The sequence below is a fragment of the Myotis daubentonii genome, chromosome 2, assembly GCF_963259705.1.
Source record: "Myotis daubentonii chromosome 2, mMyoDau2.1, whole genome shotgun sequence".
NCBI lineage: Eukaryota > Metazoa > Chordata > Mammalia > Chiroptera > Vespertilionidae > Myotis > Myotis daubentonii.
In genome coordinates, this window is record NC_081841.1 from 57,700,149 (window position 1) to 57,718,646 (window position 18,498).

The 18,498-nt window shown below is 46.9% G+C and overlaps 1 protein-coding gene and 1 long non-coding RNA gene across 6 annotated transcripts; one reads left to right on the forward strand and one right to left on the reverse strand.

Annotated features, from left to right (window-relative positions):
* Window positions 1-197: 197 nt before the first annotated feature.
* On the reverse strand, window positions 198-7,115 carry LOC132227822 (uncharacterized). Of its 3 annotated transcripts, none has more exons than XR_009451239.1 (4): window positions 6,919-7,115; window positions 5,384-5,542; window positions 3,555-3,580; window positions 198-1,450 (listed from the first exon to the last, which is right to left on the reverse strand). It is a non-coding gene; the product is annotated as an uncharacterized LOC132227822 (long non-coding RNA). The 3 variants fall into 3 exon arrangements; XR_009451237.1 differs by having other exon boundaries at window positions 3,555-3,583; window positions 6,919-7,114; XR_009451238.1 differs by lacking the exon at window positions 3,555-3,580 and having other exon boundaries at window positions 6,919-7,114.
* PIP4K2C (phosphatidylinositol-5-phosphate 4-kinase type 2 gamma) lies at window positions 6,503-18,472 on the forward strand. Of its 3 annotated transcripts, XM_059683389.1 has the most exons (11): window positions 7,410-7,436; window positions 8,709-8,768; window positions 9,256-9,353; window positions 10,028-10,124; window positions 11,218-11,361; window positions 14,562-14,708; window positions 14,898-14,936; window positions 15,482-15,595; window positions 15,977-16,244; window positions 16,410-16,513; window positions 16,708-18,472. In XM_059683389.1, the coding sequence occupies exons 1-11, from the start codon at window positions 7,425-7,427 to the stop codon at window positions 16,786-16,788; spliced, it is 1,164 nt and encodes a 387-aa protein (XP_059539372.1). In that variant the 5' UTR covers window positions 7,410-7,424; the 3' UTR covers window positions 16,789-18,472. The 3 variants fall into 3 exon arrangements, with proteins under 3 accessions (XP_059539371.1, XP_059539373.1, XP_059539372.1); XM_059683388.1 differs by lacking the exons at window positions 7,410-7,436; window positions 8,709-8,768 and adding an exon at window positions 6,503-6,774; XM_059683390.1 differs by lacking the exon at window positions 8,709-8,768 and having other exon boundaries at window positions 7,369-7,436.
* Window positions 18,473-18,498: the final 26 nt, after the last annotated feature.

Genomic DNA, 18,498 nt, shown 5'->3' on the forward strand with positions numbered 1-18,498 from the left:
TTGGGGGAATAGGGAGGAGGGCAAATGTCTCTTCTTTCTCTCACACTGTGTGGTGTTAGTCATGGAGATGATAAAAGGTAAAATGGGAGGTAGAGGGCTGCGACCCTTCACACACACACACACACACACACACACACACACACACACACACACACACACAGCCTTAAGCAGAAGAATGTCTTAACATCATAAAAAGATACAGAAATAGACTCTTCTTCCTCCCTCCTCTTTCACATATAGCATGGGGGGGGGTGTAAGGTGGGAGGACTACTAAATTATATGTAGAATTTTCTTCATACACCCTTCACTCGAATTGAGGGATTCCAGGTACGCACCTCTGCCCTTTGAGGTCTGCCTTTTGCCTCCCTCTTCCTGTTCTCTCCTGGATGACTAAGAACAGAGACTGCTCAAGGGACCACTTCCCTTTTTCCTCAAAACTTTTGATATTCTGGATCCCAGAGTTCCTGACCAGAACCTACAGTGCTTTGAAATATTTTGAAAGGTTGAGGAGGCAGACGCTTCTGACAGTCAAATAGTTGGTCATCTGTCCACGATGATATTTGCAGGCAAGCATAGTCAGATGAGTGCTTCTTTGGGTTGAGGGTGAGCAGGCTGGGAAATTCCTGAGTACTTTTGCCATGGTGATGAGCTGGGTTCCTTTCTCTGCCCCATATTGGGATGCGTTTCTTCCCATCTCCAGCTTTTGGTTTGGGGGCTTCCAGTTCATTGGCAAAATGTCTACCTTGCGATGCCTTTCTTTCAAGCTGGAGCCTGCCTTTTCCCCAATATACACTTAAACTTTTTTTTTTTAGCAAAGAGTTCCTTCTATAATATCCCCATCTGGTAAGTGCACTTTAAAGAAAGGGGCAGGTCAGATTTTCCAGAGGCGGAGGAACCCCAGGGCTGGAACTGGGTGTCTTCCCCCAAGCCCCTCAACCCCCATGTAATGGATAGGACTATTGTTTTGGTTCCAGACGTCTTTTCCTTCTACATGGTGCTAAGGTGGTTTTCCAGGTAACTGCAGGGATGGAGAATGGAGGTCACAGCCAGTCCAAATTAAGGAAGTCTGATGCCCAGATATCCAGTCTTATCGAGGATGGAAGAACAGGATCCGCCAGCAGCAGGGCAACCATCCCCTAGCTTCTAAGTCAGGAAAGAAAGCTCATTGTGAGTGCAAGTCAGTAAGTACAGGCTGTGTTAGCCCAGGGCTCCTTCAAGGAAAGAAGACCTTTCTCCCTTTTAGCAATTAAGGAGAAATGCAGCGGGGAGGGGAGAAATGCCAGAGGGAAGTAGAATAAACCCAAAGCAGTGATATTCAAACATTTTTCATAAGAAATCTTATATAGAACCCTACTATAAAAAATGACTAAAAATGATACAGACCTGGGCAGTTTGCATTTTCTTTGTTTGGTAGTAAATGCTTCACTCATTGAGGAGTCCTTGAACAGTCCTAAGAAACGTTGGGAGTTCTGTAGAGTCGTTTGAAAACCACTGCTCTGAGGAATGGAGTTCAATCTGACTTCCCTGTCCTAAGCTTGCAACTCACAGCAAAGAGGGAAAAGGTGGGTGGATGAGCCATCCTCTCTGCGAGACCCAATTGGGGAGGAAGAAGATACCTCTGCACCTGTGACTTGTGCTAATATTTGCCGGGAGGGCATTTAAGAATCCAGTGGGTTTTATATAATCTTGCCACCAAATGATTCTTTTAAAACACATAAGAAAATGTGAAGGTGTAGGGCAGATGCAGAGGGAGGTGACAGAGGAAGCAGGCTTCTCTTTTACAAGATGTAAGAGAAATATAAATCACTTACATCAATCAGAAACAACACACACACAAAGCCTTCACCAGAAGGTTCACTCTACATCTTCCTCCTCCCCCCGACACTCCCTGCATCCCTTTCAGAGAGCCAGGGTTACCACAAGGGGCCCCTGGCCTGCCCACTCACATCTGCCAAATGTTGCATGCCAGTGTGGAAGACAAACCAAAATGCACAAACCCCAGTGTGTATTTATTTGATGTACATAGATACCTTTAAAATAAAATAAATTCAATGATGGCTGTATGGTGGTGTAAATATTTTCCCTCCCCTGTCTCTCCTTTCCTTGAATATTATGGCGTCTGATAGTGTGGTATATATCCTTCCAGATGTTTTTCTATATATTTACACACAGAGTGTTTTTCCCCCACTTGACAATATATCCTGGGAATTGTTTCATGCCAATATGCATAGATTTACCTATATATATATATATATATATATATATATATATATATATATAGAGAGAGAGAGAGAGAGAGAGAGAGAGAGAGAGAGGGGGGGGGGGGAGATAGCCTAGTGCATGAAATTCGTGCACAGCGGGGGGGGGGGGCGTGTCCCTCAGCCCAGCCTGCACCCTCTCCAATCTGGGACCCCTTGGGGGATGTTCGACCAGCAGTTGGACATCCCTCTCACAATCTGGGACTGCTGGCTCCTAACTGCTTGCCTGCCTGCCTGATTGCCCCTAACTGCCCCCCCTCCCTGCCCGCCAGCCTGATTGACGCCTAACTGCTCCCCTGTCAGCCTGATCACTCCCAACTGCCTTCCCCTGCCAGCCTGATCGCCTCCAACTGCCCTCCCCTGCTGGCCTGGTTGCTCCCAACTGCCCCCCCGCTGGCCTGGTCGCCCCACACAGCCTGCTGTTTAGTCATCTGGTTGTCCCTCACTAACCCCCCTGCCGGCCTGGTCGCCCCACGCAGCCTGCTGTTTGGTTGTTACTGATACTGTGACGGTGTCCCAGACAATTTGCATATTCCTCTATTATTAGTATAGATAATTTCATATATTTACCCTATAATTTTTTGTTGTTGTCAATCCTCACCTGAGGATATTTTTTTCATTGGTTTTTAGAGAAAGTGAAAGGTAGGGAGAGAGTGAGAGAAAAACATAGATGTGAAAGACACATCAATTGGTTGCCTCCAACACATGCCCTGACCAGGGCTGGGGATTGAACCTGCAACTCAGGTATGTGCCCTTGTCTGGGAGTCAAACCTGTGACCCTTCGGTGCTAGGGCTGGTGCTCTAACCACTGAGCAACTGGCCGGCGCTATTTATCCTATAATTTATTCAACCATTCCGCTATTGGCATCTTTCTAGGTTGTTGGTTATTTTTTAATTTTTTTTTTTACTTCAGAGAGAGGAAGGGAGAGGGAGAGGGAAAGAGATAGAAACATCAATGAGAGAGAAACATCACTGATCAGCTGCCTCCTACAGCCCCATACTGGGGATCGATTTGCTCTGACCAGGAATCGAACCAACAACCTCCTGGTATAGGGGACTAGGGGACAATGCTCAACCAACTGAGCCACACTGGCCAGGTAGTTGTTGGTAATTTTTAACAAAAAAAATTATATCCTGTTCTCATTTCCACCCCAGACCATCTCCTCAGTCCCAGCATCAATTCTGTTCCTTTCCAGTGTGTCTTTGTCCTGCCTTTGCAAACAGCTCAGTTCTTTGTCCCATGACCATCTACCACAATCACCCTCCTTACCCCCCCATTTTAGAGCATGCCCCTACCTGTCTTCTCTACTCATGCCTCAAAGCTGCTGAGATGAATGGAGACAATTGCACAATCAGAACACTGGGGCAGCTAAAAACGAACAGCCTGCAAACCTAACTGGACCTTCCATGCTGCTTAACCTCCCTTCCGTTATCCTTACAGTTTCCTCTCCTACCCCCAGGGCAACTAGTCTAAACCCTTACTCCTCAAGACCCCTTCTCACCTTCCTCTCACAAGCAACAACTCTGTCTGCCTTAAAGGGAAATTTTAGCTTGGCCGGTGTGGCTCAGTGGTTGAGCATCCACCCATGAACCAGGAGGTCACGATTTGATTCCTGGTCAGGGCACATGCCCTTGTTGCAGGCTAGATCCCCAGTAGGGGGTGTGCAAAAGGCAGCCAATTTATGCTGATGTTTCTCTTTGATGTTTCTATCTCTCCTCTCTAAAAAATCAATAAAAAAATTTTTTTTTAAAAAGGGGAAAATTAAGGTTATTGAACATGAACTTCTTCATCCCCCCCTCATACACACACCTTCTTACTTACATATATCTGCACAGATCCTTTCCTTTCTCCCTTCTGACAAGTGATAAATCTCCCTTCTCTAGGTTAAAGCAAGTTCTTTCTAGATCTTTCATTCTTGAGACATTCAGAGCTTAATATATAAAACTAGAGGCCCAGTGCACAGATTTGTGCACCCGTGGGGTCCCTCAGCCTGGCCTGCGGGGATCGGGTGAATGGCTCTCCAACATCCCCTGTGGGGTCCTGGATTGCGAGAGGGCACAGGCCAGGCTGAGGGACCCCACTAGGGAGGGACCAGGGCGTGTCCGGCCTGACTCGCCCAGTCCCAATAGGGGCAATGGGAGGAGGGGGCCAGCCAGGGAGGGACAGTGTGAGATTGGCTGGCCCGGGAGGGAACACAGGAGGGCTCCAGGGCATGTCTGGCCCCTCTTGCCCAGTCCCGATTGCCCAGACCCCAGCAGCAAGCTAACCTACCGGTCAGAGCATCTGCCCCCTGGTGGTCAGTGCACGTCATACTGACTGGTTGAATGAACAGTTAGACATTTAGCATATTAGGCTTTTATTATATAGAATAGGATAACTAAAAGTGATGCAGACTTGGGCAATTTGCATCTTTGTTAACTTCTGTCTCAATTATTTCTTCCCTTCTTGTTTTTCTTTTGTTTTTGCGTTTTTATTTCAAAATATTTTTATTGATTTTTAGAGAGAGAGGATGGGAGAAGAGAGAAGTATCAATGTGAGAGCATCCATCAGCTGCCTCCTGCACGCCCCCTACTGGGGATCAAGCCCAGAACCCAGGCATGTGCCCTGACAGGGAATTCAAGGAGCAACCTTTTGTGCATGGGACAACGCCCAACCAATTGAGCTCTACCAGCCAGGGCTTCCCTTCTCCCTCTAAGGCAGTGGTTCTCAACCTTCTGACCCTTTAAATACAGTTCCTCATGTTGTGACCCAAACATAAAATTATTTTCGTTGCTACTTCATAACTGTAATGTTGCTACTGTTATGAATCGCAATGTAAATATCTGATATGCAGGATGGTCTTAGGCGACCCCTGTGAAAGGGTCGTTCGACCGCCAAAGGGGTCGCGACCCACAGGTTGAGAACCGCTGTTCTAAGGTCTCCCTTAAAAGTCCCTCTCTTTACTGTGTGGTTCTCTTTAAGAGATTCCCTACTTGTTTTCTTACAACCAAATTTCAAAAAATAGTCCCAGGCTTCTGACCCCACTTCCTTTCTCCCACTCATTCTTCAAACCACCTTGATCTGGCTCTTGTTCTGGTGCAAATGCCCCAAAGGTCACTAGTTACCAAGTACAGTTGGCACTTACTTCTCCATCCTTGTCTTGCTTCACCTCTCTGCACATTTGACAGTGCTCTTCACTCAGTCCTTGACACGCCACTCTCTTGGCTTCTGTGCCCCTGCTCACTCTCCTGGCTCCTTTACTTCTCTGGCCACCCCTTCTCAGCCTTTTCCCAGAAGTCTCTCTCTTTTTAAAAAACACACAAAACTTTTAAAATATATATTAGTTTGTTTTTAATTTTTGGAGAGGAAGGGAGTTGGAAAGATAAACACCTGCACTCCCCCACCCCCTCCCACCCCTGCCATGGAGCCTGATGCCCAGGCAAGTGCCCGGGAATTGAACCGGTGACTTCCTGGTGCATGGGTCCAACTCAGTCACCCCGCCACCCTGGCTTCTTAAGTACTGGTTTACACCGAGGTCCAGCCCTTGGTTCTTTCCTTGCCCTCTCTGAGAGATCTCATCCATGCCCACATATTCCACAACAATAAACTCTGTATTCCCAGCACAGACCATTCTGCTGAACTGTGGGCCATGTTTCAAATTGACCTCTTTTTGCCTAAACTTCACCTTTTCATGTGGCCACCATCTCTCTTCACCTCAGCCAGATGCCTGGGATTCGTTCTCTCTGTCTCCCTTTCCCTTAAACCCCCCATATCACTAAGAATTTTCCAAATGGACATCAAACTAGACCTTCAGATTCCATCCCTTCCTTCCATCATAACAGCTACTGTTTTAGTTCACCATCTCGTGCCTAGACTTGGGCAGCACTCCAGGCACCCTCCAGAACGAGGCGGAGCGACCCTTCTAAAACCAGGCACGTTTAATACCTTAAAATCATTTCAGGGTTCTATTTCGTTAAATGCTTCGGGGTTACCCTCAGCCGGGAGGTGGCTCCTAGAAACTGGGCAAAACCAGTAGGCGGCGACTTTGCAGCAAAGACGCTCCCGACTGGAGTGAACAGGCGGCCCGGGCCGCACCCCCGCGGCCTCGATGACCTGCCAGGGGCCCGCGGGCCGCGCGCGGCCTCTGGGGACACGGCCTCCGCGCGCCGCCCCAGCTGCAGGTGAGCCCACCCACCGCAGCGCGTGGGGCCCCCGCGGGGCCAGGGGGCGGAGCCAGCCCCGCCCCGCCCCGCGCGCCCGCCTCCGGTCACGTGACGGCGGCTCAGGTGAGCACCGCTTCCGGGGTCGGGAGCCCGATCACGGCCGGCTCCGGGTTCCCCTGGGTCGGGTACGCGGGAGGCCATGGCGTCCTCCTCGGCCCCGCCGGCCACCGTACCGGCGAGTACAGCGGCCCCCGGCCAGGGTTTCGGCTTCGCCTCCAAAACCAAGAAGAAGCATTTCGTGCAGCAGAAGGTGAAGGTGTTCCGGGCGGCTGACCCGCTGGTGGGCGTGTTCCTGTGGGGCGTAGCCCACTCGGTGAGACCCGGCCCCGGCCCCCCGGTAGCCCCGTCCGAACCCCTCAAGCTCCTGCGCCTCGGGGCGCCCCTGACTCCGGGCTCCCGTCTCCGGTGCCCCTCGAGCTGCCACTTTCCCCGCCGGGCTGCCCTGTTCCCTGCTCACCGGCCTCCAGCGGTATCTTCTCACTCCAGACTTTTTCCTTCTCCGCAGACTTGTCTCCCTCGCCACCCTTGACTCATCCACGCTAGTTCCGCCTTCCCCGCCCGGACTCCAGCTCCCGGCCTCCCTGCCGGTCCGGCCACAGCCCCGGGCTGCGGAGACCGACCGGCCCCGGCTCCAGCCGGAAGGACTTTAGGGGGCGTGGTCTCCTGGGCTGGTGGCGAGGTCTCCGCGAGAGGGTGTGGAAGGGGAGCAGGGAGGGGAGCTGGATCCGGGAAGGGAGCTGGATGGGGGTGGGGGGGTCGTTCACTTCCCTTTCCACCTTACTTTCCAGCTGGCGTCCTTGACTTTGGAATCTTGGCTTTGCGGGAAGCTCCAGGCTTCCCGGACCTTCTAATCCTGCTGTCCTTTCCTTTCCCTTCCGAGGTACAGCATTTCAGAGAAGCTACCCCTCCCTGAGCCTCGTGGTTGCGCTCGCTCAGCCTGTGGTCTGAACTGTGGCTGGGGTGATGGTGTTTGGTGTAAGTGGGGGTCCTCTTGGACTAAAGAGCGGGCTGAGAAGCTCTGGTCATGGGGACACCGTGGTGGTGAACTTTAGAAACTGCTGTAGAGGGTGTGCCTGGGACCCGGGAGGAGGCCAGCGCGGCCAGTGCTTCTCCTTTGCTGAGGATACCTCGGGTGAAGGAATCATAGCCATGGCACCCTTCCCTTAGACCTGGAGTGGGAGGGATGCAGTGACCTTGCATGTGACAGGCAGTATTTTATATATCAGCTTCCTTGAATTGTTACAGTATGGCAGGGTTGTGGAGGTGGAAGGGTTTGAGGAAGAATACAGTTTTTGTCACATTCTTAGTTTGTGGTTTAAAATATTGTCTGGGGTCAGCTCCCTTTTGCATTCATGGCTGGGTGGACTTGCTCCCAGCTGCCTGGGTGGTAATGTCTTATCAGTGTAAGGCACTTGGTATGGGCAAGGCTGATGGAGGTGGGGCCACCTCTCATATGTACCTTCCAGGTGACTCATCCATCCCTTTGGGAAGCTTAACAAGAAGGTTTTCTTTTACTAAGAATTGAGGGAATTACACATGAGACCTGCCTCAGCTTCTCTAGGTCTATATACTTTAGTCTCAACATGCTACCTTTCAGCCAGTGCACATTTACTTCAAGTGTTTGGGATGGAGAAATTCTTTGAACATATGTCTTAGCGATGACTCAGCCTGTGTTATTACAGCCGATGGCAGAGGGGACATGAAGTACGATAGCTGAATTTTAGGCTGGGAATCTCAAGTGGCTTTTTTTCCCCCCTGCAGGACTGTGATCTGTCATTTTCTACCAAGGATAAAAGGATTTGGGTTTCATGGCAGTGTATGGGATTTAGATTAGACTGCGCTTCATAACCTCTGTCAGATGCTCAAGTAAGGATAGGCAAGGCATCCCCTTTATTCATTTAATAAACACTGGGAGACCACCGTGTGCCAAACATTTTGCTAGCTAGGCAGCTCAGAGATGCAGGCACCTAGCACTGGTCCTAGTGCTGAAAGAGCTCACAATCTAGACGGGGAATTTACATAAACTAGCGATTAGGCATATGATAAGTGCACTGTTAGAAGTGGGTGAAAGATTCCGTGGCAACACTGGGGAGAAGACACATCTTCTCAGGAACCCCCTTTCCACCCTGAATCAGCAGACTGCTGATTCTGGAAGCTGAGGAAGCATGCGATGTATCCATCCTTTGGTTGTGGGTTGGCTTGACTTTCCCTCTTAAATCAGCTGCTCTTCTTTTACTTTACACCTAGGCAGGTGGGACCTCCTGCAGAGAACTGGGTCAGAGTGGTCTGGAAGGACTGGTCCTCTTTGTAAGGAGATGCCTCCTGAAGGCTATGGACATCTTTGTTCTTGCTGCTGTTGACCCCTCAGAGTCCCATTAACTCTCTTGTGTACTTTTAAAAATGCCTTTTATTTTGTTTTTAATGGAGCATGGAGTTGTTTGTCTTGGGTCTGCTGAGGATAAATTTTTTTCTCTCTAGAATTTCTCAAGCTTTAAAAATAGTCCTGAGTTGCTTACAGGGTTTGCCTGATATAAAATGACTGCTGTGAGCATGAAGTTCCTCGGGGGCGGGAGTGTGAGGGGCTCTGTGTGAGGGTTGCTCACTGCAGTCCTTGTTGGGCAGCAGAAGAGCTCAGAGACAGCCTCTCTCACCTCGGTCAAATGAATGCATGAGCCGTGTTTTTTAAAAGAATGAGGTTTGAGTTGCCCTTTTCTGATTCTTGCCCAGACACAGTGTATGAGTAGTTCTCTACACCCCTACTCACTCACTCCCCATTCTTGTTTTGGCTTATCAGATCAATGAGCTCAGCCAGGTGCCTCCCCCTGTGATGCTGCTGCCAGATGACTTTAAGGCCAGCTCCAAGATCAAGGTCAACAATCACCTTTTCCACAGGTATGTGGGAATTCCCACCCTTCTCACATCAGTCTTTGTAGAAAAGAATAAATAATTTAAGAATTAAGATTTAATGAGTTGAAGGTTTTAGATTTAGAAGGCAACTTACAAGTTGTATTGTCTAACCTCCTTCCCAGTGCACAAATTCAGTATTGTGCAAAGAAACCATTAAAATAATTTTCAGTGTCCCCTACACCTTTATATGCATGTACTAGTTCATCTCATCTCCTGCCTAGCAATTCCATAGAGTAAATTCATTTGGATGCCATTACCATTAGTTTCTGATAGGGACTCCCTGAAAAAAAAAATCTCTTTAAACCCTCCTAGTATCAGAAGATGCCATTCTAAAAAGTGGCATGTATTGCCAGTTTTAGGATGTCTCTTACTTGATGGAGATTTGGGAAATGCTGCTGTTTGGATGGGCAGTAGAACCTAATTCTACTTAAGTCATTTACTAGTCTGGTGACTTAAGCAGGTCGCCCAACTATCCTGAACCATAGCCTCCCCTTCTATCAAATAGGGATAATATACCTTTAAAGGACCTCACAAGGGTTTTATGAGAATCAAATAAAGTAATATATGGGAAGGTGCTTTGTAAACTGTGAAGCCCTCCATAAATGTAAGGTAATATTGTTACTTTGGATTTTTTTTAACCTTGAAAACCCCCTTTTCAGGGAAAATCTGCCCAGTCACTTCAAGTTCAAGGAGTATTGTCCCCAGGTCTTCAGGAACCTCCGTGATCGATTTGGCATTGATGACCAGGATTACTTGGTGAGAGTTTATTATGGGCTGAGGTTGGTCCTTTCTCCTTAACAACTGGGGAAGCCTTGTGACAGCCATGTTTGGAGAAATGAGAGCCTTGGCAAGTATGATTCTTTACCTTGTTGTCACAGACATCTTTAAAAATCTGCTGAAGCTATGAACCTTGAAGGGGGGAAATGTAGATACATTAAAAATTTCAGCCCTGGTGGGTTTGGCTCAGTAGATAGAGCCCTCGGACTGAAGAATTGAAGGGTCTCAGGTTTGATTCTGGTCAAGGGCACAGTGCCTCATTTGCAGGCTCAGTTCCCGGCCCCAGGCAGGGCCTATGAGGCAAGCAATCAATGTGTCTCCCTAACATTGATGTTTCTCTTTCTCTTTCTCCTTCCCTTCCACTCTCTCTAAAAATATCAATGGAGCCCTGACCGGTTTGGCTCAGTGGATAGAGCGTCGGCCTGCGGACTCAAGGGTCCCAGGTTTGATTCGGCCAAGGGCATATACCTTGGTTTTGGGCATATCCCCAGTCGGGGGTATGCAAGAGGCAGCTGATTGATGTTTCTCTCTCATCGATGTTTCTAACTCTCTAGCCCTCTCCCTTCCTCTCTGTAAAAAATCAATAAAATATATATATATTTTAAAAAATCAATGAAAAAATATCCTCAGGTGAGGATTAACAACAACAAATTTTTTTTGGCCCTGGCTGGTGTGGCTCAGTTGGTTGGAGTGTCATCCTGTATACCAAAAGGTTGAGGGTTTGATTCCTGGTTAGGGCACGTACCCAGGTTGCAAGTTTGATCCCTGGTTCGAGTGCATGCAGTGGGCAACTGATTGATATTTCACTCTCACATTGATGTTTCTTTCTATCTCTCTCCCTCTCCCTCTCTCTCCCCCCAAAAAAAGCATGTCCTCAGCTGAGGATTAGAGAAAAGTTTTTTGCACCACTTTTAGTCCCTATATAGACACCAGACTAAGAAACCCTGCTCAACCTGTTATGCCAGGGTTTTATCTACTTTCAGACATATTTAGTTGAGCATTATCCTATGACTTGCATCTCCATATAAAAGGGGAAGAAAAGAGTCTCTGGCTTATTGTGTGTCTCTAACAGGTATCTCTTACCCGAAGTCCCCCAAGTGAAAGTGAAGGCAGTGATGGTCGCTTCCTTATCTCCTATGATCGGACTCTGGTCATCAAAGAAGTATCCAGTGAGGACATTGCTGACATGCATAGCAACCTCTCCAACTACCACCAGGTGAGGCCTTATTTTTTCCCTCCTCTCTTTAATCATAGCTTAGCTGCCACAGCACACAGGGAGACTTCCTATCCCTTTTCCTCCTTTACAACCTATTCTGCTCCCCAAGAAGTACTCGACACCATGTTTTTTTGTTTCTGTAATTGAAAAAAAAATTTTTTTTTTTAATTTATTAAGTTGATTGGGGTGACATTGGTCAATATGAACATATAAGTTTCAGGTGTGGGTTTCTTTTATTTTTATTTTTTTATATGTTTTTTAAAAACTTAAAATTAAAAAAAAAAGAGCCTTTGTATAGCTATTTGTGTTTGTTTAAATAGAAGAATTTAGACCATGTTTCTTCTCATTTGGTACTTAATGATCTAAAACCACTATGGATTGATACATAAAGTGCACGTGTATATCAAAGTCTAAACTATAGACTTATAATTGGGTGAAGTTTTAGCACCAAATATACTATCTGGAATAAATGCAGTTTGGGGTTTAAGTACACAATTGGGATAAACTGGAAAGTAGAAGCCATGATCATATCCAGTCCTAAAAAGGATTAGGGAGCTATTGTGGCTGATTAGCTTAACCTGGCATGTGGAGTTTGTGGAATATTTTGGTGATAACAACACTGCCTGGCCCCAGCCCAGTGACTCAGTCAGTTGGAGTATTGTCCTGTGCACCAAAGTGTTGTGGGTTCGATCCCTGGTCGGGAAGTATATGGGAGGTGGCCCATCGATGTTTCTCTCTCTCCTTTACTCTCTCTCTAAAAAGCAATAAGCCCTGACTGGTTTGGCTCAGTGGATAGAGCATCGGCCTGGACTTGATCCTGAAGGTGGTTTGCAGGAGAGTGATGTGTATGTTACTTAGAAATATCCATGTGACAGCATTTTAGAGAATGAATTGGAGGGAGGACTATTAGGAATGGAGATACCAGTTAGGATGTAATTATAATTGTCTAGGTGAGACATGACAAGGGCCTGGAGGAACAATGGCAATGGAGATGGAAAGGTAGAGTTGTGGGAATTAAGGCAAAAGTACTTCTAAATTCCCAGTTAGGGGGGACAGGAAGCTCATTCACTAACACTTGGAAGCAGAAAAAAGAAACAGGTTTTTGGAGGAAGACAGTTCTGATTTACACATGTTGAGTTTGGGGTTTCTGCAGTTGATCCAGATATCACTGTCCATTAAGTGTTTGGGAAATGGAGTCCAGGAAAGAGGATTAGAGTAGAAGTCTAGATTTGAGAGTTATAGGTGAAGAGGTGGTAATTAAAGCCATGCGTATAGATAAGATTATTGAAATGAAGTGTGGAGTGAAATGAAAAGAAAGTTGAGGACAGAACCTTAAGGAGCAACTAGAGAAAAGATCCTTTAAAGAAGACTAAAGATCAATGAATACTTGTAATTATGCCCCACATCATTTCATACAGGATTTGAGGACAGAGAGAAGGGGAATCAGAAGAGTAGTCTAATAGGAACTGAGGGTGAAGAGTTTTAAGGAGAGACTGGTCAGTAGTATAAAGTGCCATTCAGTTGATACAAGATAGTTACTAGATATTCATTGAATTTGGCAATAGGTATTTGGAGGAAGGAGGAGTAGAGTGATTTCAGAGGAGAAATGAGGGTATACATCTGACTTCACTGGTTTGAGGTATGAATGAGAGATAGGAAGTGGATTGATTGCTTACTACTTTTCTGAGAGGTTGGCTATGAAGAGAAATAGGTAGTAATACTGAGAGAGAGAAGCATTGAAAGAGGAATAATTTTTGCCTGACCGGTGTGGCTCAGTGGTTGAGCATTGACCTATGAACCAGGAGGTTATTGTTCGATTCCCAATCAGAGCACATCCCCAGGTTGCAGGCTCGATCCCTAGCGTGGGGGATGCAGGAGGCAGCCAATCAATGATTCTTTCTCTTCATTGATGTTTTTCTCTCTCTCTCTCTCTCTCTCTCTCTCTCTCTCTCTCTCTCCCCCCCCCCCTCCCCGTTCCTCTCTGAAATCAATAAAAAAATATATAGGAGAGGAGTAATATTTTAAAATTGATTTTAGGGAGAGGGGAAGGAGAAGGGGGAAGAGAGAGACAAAATTGATGTAAGAGAGAAACATCAATCAGTTGCCTCCCGTATGTGCCCTGACTGAGGATCAAACCCGCAACTTGGGTATGTGCCCTGACCAGGAGGTGAACCTGCAATCCTTTGGTGCATGGGATTACACTCAAATCAATTGAGCACACCAGCCAGGGTGAAAGAGGAATAATTTTTTAAGAATCCAAATGATAGCCAAAACCGGTTTGGCTCAGTGGATAGAGCGTCAGCCTGCGGACTGAAAGGTCCCAGGTTCGATTCCGGTCAAGGGCATGTACCTGGGTTGCGGGCACATCCCCAGTGGGAGATGTGCAGGAGGCAGCTGATCGATGTTTCTCTCTCATCGATGTTTCTAACTCTCTATCTCTCTCCCTTCCTCTCTGTAAAAAATTAATAAAATATATTAAAAAAAAAAAAAAAAGAATCCAAATGATAGCCAAAACCGGTTTGGCTCAGTGGATGGAGCGTCGGCCTGCGAACTGAAAGGTCCCAGGTTCGATTCCAGTCAAGGGCATGTACCTGGGTTGCGGGCACATCCCCCGTAGGATATGTGCAGGAGGCAGCTGATCGATGGTTCTCTCTCATCGATGTTTCTAACTCTCTATCTCTCTCCCTTCCTCTCTGTAAAAAATTAATAAAATATATTTAAAAAAAAAAAAAGAATCCAAATGATAGGCCATCAAGCAGACATTTTTACTAGGGGAATTTAGCCCACCAAGAAACATTGATCTGGATAAAATCAATTTGTTGATTAACAGATGTAATTTCTAATTCTTTGACCATTTGCATATAAAGAAGGTCTAATATAAGGATAACACCCACATTCCCCATCTGAAAGAATGATAAATATGAAATAAGAGAAGGTACTTTAAAATTGAAGGTACTTTAAAGTTAATAATTTGTATAATGTCTAGTTATGCAAATGACTAACCTGAGGAGATTGAGTATTCAGAAACTTCACAGATGACCAGGGGCATCTTTAGAAAGCTCCCACCACTTTTAACCTTGTAACCTCTCTATTTGAAGTTTTCTGCTCAGTCTGGAATGATAGTGTTTGAATGTCCATCCCTAAACTGATTGTATACCTGCTGCTCAATCTTTTCCCATTTATTCCTCTCTTCTACCCAGTACATTGTGAAGTGCCATGGTAACACGCTGCTGCCCCAGTTCCTGGGGATGTACCGAGTGAGCGTGGACAATGAAGACAGCTACATGCTTGTGATGCGCAACATGTTTAGCCACCGTCTTCCTGTGCACAGGAAGTATGACCTCAAGGTACAGAGAGTATAGATAGGGTGGAGGGGGAGGCTCCTGGTGGCCTGAGAGTGGGGAGGGCCAGGGAGGCTTCTAGATGATTTATTTTGAAGGAAAGAATGCTACGGGTTTGAATACTCTTCTTAGGAGCTGGATCTTGACTGTTCTTTTAACCACTTCTGCTAACTTGGTCTTTGGGTCTCTCCACAGGGCTCCTTAGTGTCCCGGGAAGCCAGCGATAAAGAAAAGGTAATACTAATTTTAGGGTGAGGGATGGGAGAAGGCAGGTGAAAGGGATCTTCTTAGGATAAAGAGGAAGGATTACCAGCTATTGATTCTCATCTTAAACCGATGAAAAGAAGAGAGATGTAAACTTGTCCCAATCCCTGGATTGTGTGGAATGGAAAGTGGGAATGGCTGCTTTGTCATTGGTTATTCCCTGTGCAAGATTTGGGGATGGGTGAGGATATCAGACTTGAAGAGCAAAATGCTTAACCTCCACCTCCCACTCTGCGCTCTCCTATTCAAGCAGCTATTTTTCCTTAAGAAGAAGAAAGAAAAGTCGTTGGAGGGCCTTAAATGAAAACCATAAAGAGAAAGTAGTAGGATGTGATTTGGGGTACAACTGGAGTGACTGAGTCTGGGGAAAACATTGCAGGTGAGAACAGACTCTGAGTCAGCATCCCAATGTCGAGATCACTGAGTTAGAGACAGAGCCCTCGGTAGAGCAGGGTTTTCTGAGACTTTTGGGGAAGAGATATATATTCCCAAAATATCCTTTTACCTATTCTCAGGTTAAGGAATTGCCTACCCTTAAGGATATTGACTTTCTCAACAAGAACCAGAAAGTTTATATTGGTGAAGAAGAGAAGAAAATATTTCTAGAGAAGCTAAAGAGAGATGTGGAGGTGATGATTGGGGTGCTCTGAGAAATGGCTTTGTTTTCTTTTTTTGCTCCCCTCAGGGTAGTTGTCTCTCCATTCAGAATATGAGGGAACTCCCCCCCTTCCCTTTATTCTTTGGATTCTCTGTATTTAGGGAGTTGGGTATGAGACATGAAAAACCCCTAGAAGTGATGCATGGAAGGGGTGGCTGGAATGAACTAAAAGGATGATTTTAGACACCGGGACATTTAGGTACTAAGGCCAATGGTATACTACCAACCCTCAATTTTTACACTTCCTTTCCCAGGAGGGCCCCAGAAATTCAGGGGTTGTGGGAGGTATAAGGGTCGTACCTGGGATTGGGGAGGGAGTTTCAGGGTATCTGATTTGTCATTGGGGTCTCAGTTCCTAGTGCAGCTGAAGATCATGGACTACAGCCTTCTGTTGGGCATACATGACATAATTCGTGGCTCTGAACCAGAGGAGGAGGGGCCTGTGCGGGAGGTGGAGTCAGAGGGGGATGGGGACTGTGGCCTGACTGGACCTCCTGCTCTGGTGGGCTCCTATGGCACCTCCCCTGAGGGTATTGGCAGCTACATGCTTTCTCATCGGCCCCTGGGCCCTGGAGAGTTTGAATCCTTCATTGATGTCTACGCCATCCGGAGTGCTGAAGGTAAGAGAGATCCTGGAAATTTTAAGGGTGGGGAGGGTAGTCCTTGTAGGACAGAGACTGGGGTGCTGGATGGAGAGGCTGGTTAGCTTTTCAAAGACCTGACTGGTTCCTGGGGAAAGGGAATTGGGACTATACTTGCTCTTCATTGCTGGTTACTCTCTCCAGGGGCCCCCCAGAAGGAGGTGTATTTCATGGGCCTCATTGACATCCTGACGCAGTATGATGCCAAGAAGAAAGCAGCTCATGCAGCCAAAACTGTCAAGCATGGGGTGAGGGCTCCCGGAGGCCTTTCCTTTCCTATCTTGACTATTCCTGGGGAAGAGAGAGTCTCTTGTGCCAGAGCAGTGGGGTGACAAAAGGATGAAGTGTTGGGTATGGAAAGGGTGGGGAGTGGAATAGAGGATGAGGGATGCGGAAGAGTGGCGGGATGGCCTGACACCATGTTCCATACCTCTTCTCGTAGGCTGGGGCAGAGATCTCTACCGTCCATCCTGAGCAGTATGCTAAGCGATTCCTGGATTTTATTACCAACATCTTTGCCTAAGAGATTTCGTGGTCACTGCTACTTTATGTTCAAGGTGGTGGGGTTCTGAGAGCCTTGGGGGAATTGTGGAGATTCTGGTCACTACTTCTCTTCCTCTGCTAAATTCAGGCTGCAGGCTCCTTCCTTCCAAATAACTCCATCTTATTGGTAGGCTCTTCCTGGCCCTCAGAAGTACATCATCTTCTCTCCCCTTTGTCCAGTTTTCTTCCCTCTCTTTCTCCCCTTCAACATGTCTGCTTGCTTCATTAGAGTGTTACTGTTGATTCTCTCCCAAGTGCCTGGATTTTTGTAAAATGTTCTGTTGTTTCTATAAAAGTAGAAGAATCTGGCGGGAGGGGGTTGTTTGCTGTCTTCAGGACCTGACTGGCCAGATGGAACTGGCTCAAGCAACTACTCTGGATGCACTTTGTTCTGTGGGATGAACACTAAGTGACTGAATTTTGCTGATAACTTTATAGAACTCACTGGGGCATACCTGCTTCCTGGTAGGCCCTGAGATGAAAGACTTTCAAGATACTACAGATGTGGGTGCAGGCATGCACACATGATGAGATATGGCCAATCTTACACACACAGGTGGGGTGGAGAGTGGTCAGCAGGCTGGCACCTCATGGAGGTGGGAACTAAGAGGACTCTTGTGATTGATTATGCAGAAAACTGGAGAAAGTCTCTGTCAAGGATGGACTACTCTCTCCAATCTTCCCTCACCCCACTTCCATCCTCACCTCTGTACTTCTGGACACAGGAGCCCAGAGATGGATGGCCACAGTGTTTAAGGCTAGGTGAAGGAGTTGACTGCTCTGCTCCTCCTCAAGACCACACACTCCTTCTGGCTCTGGAACCCTTCAGTGGAGGAGTGACAGTTTTGTAGGCTGGGATGATAGGCCAAGGGTCTAAGGTTCATTCCCCATGTTAAATTTCTTTTCTTCATGCCTACCCATCCCTGAGGTTTTATTCCCAGGAGAAGGTAATGTCTCTACCTGGGTCAACCCTGGACATTTCAAGAGAATGGAGGTCTCAAGTATAGGAACCTCTACCCACTGGAGGTGTGTGCCTAGCATGCTTCCTCCCCCCACTCCTTCTCAAACCCCTTTTCCAGTTGGATTTGTTATTCTGTCCTCTTCTACCCCATCTTATTGCTACTGTGTCTCCCAGTCATCTTCACTCTCTATTCCTATAGAGAAATCAGAGCTGTAACTCGATCACCTAGCCCCCTCCGAAGATAGTGGTGTGGATGCATGATATTCTCAGAATATAGAGGATCCTGATGAGCCCAGATAGTGTCCTCCCCACCCTCCAATGCATTTGGGGCAAAGGCAGCCATTCTTCTTGCTATCCTCCATACCCCTTGAGGCTTCTACATTTTAAAAAAATATAAAGATGGATACCAGCAACTGCCTGTGGGGATGCAAAGATTCTTTGCTCTGTATCTGGCTGGACTGATCTGTCTCAAGAAGTCATGAGATCGTAAAGAAGAATTCCTGCCCTGGTTGATGTGGCTCCGTTGGTTGATGCGTCATCCCATACACCACAAGGTTGTGGGTTTGATTCCCAGTGAGGGTACATACCCAGGTTGTGGGTTCGATCCCTGGTCAGGATGCATATGGAAGGCAACAGATCATAGTTTCTTTCTCCCTTTCCCTTTCTCTAAAATAAAAGAATAAAAGTAAAAACAACAAAAAAATCCCCCTTCTCCCTCCATCTTTGGCT

What these genes read in the sequence shown, in the direction of transcription:
- PIP4K2C (XM_059683388.1), top strand. Translation starts at nt 6,601, where the DNA reads ATGGCGTCCTCCTCGGCCCCGCCGGCCACCGTACCGGCGAGTACAGCG. An exon ending in AACAATCACCTTTTCCACAG is followed by an intron (nt 9,354 to 10,027) that starts GTATGTGGGAAT and finishes CCCCCTTTTCAG; the next exon opens with GGAAAATCTGCCCAGTCACT. An exon ending in TTGATGACCAGGATTACTTG is followed by an intron (nt 10,125 to 11,217) that starts GTGAGAGTTTAT and finishes TGTCTCTAACAG; the next exon opens with GTATCTCTTACCCGAAGTCC.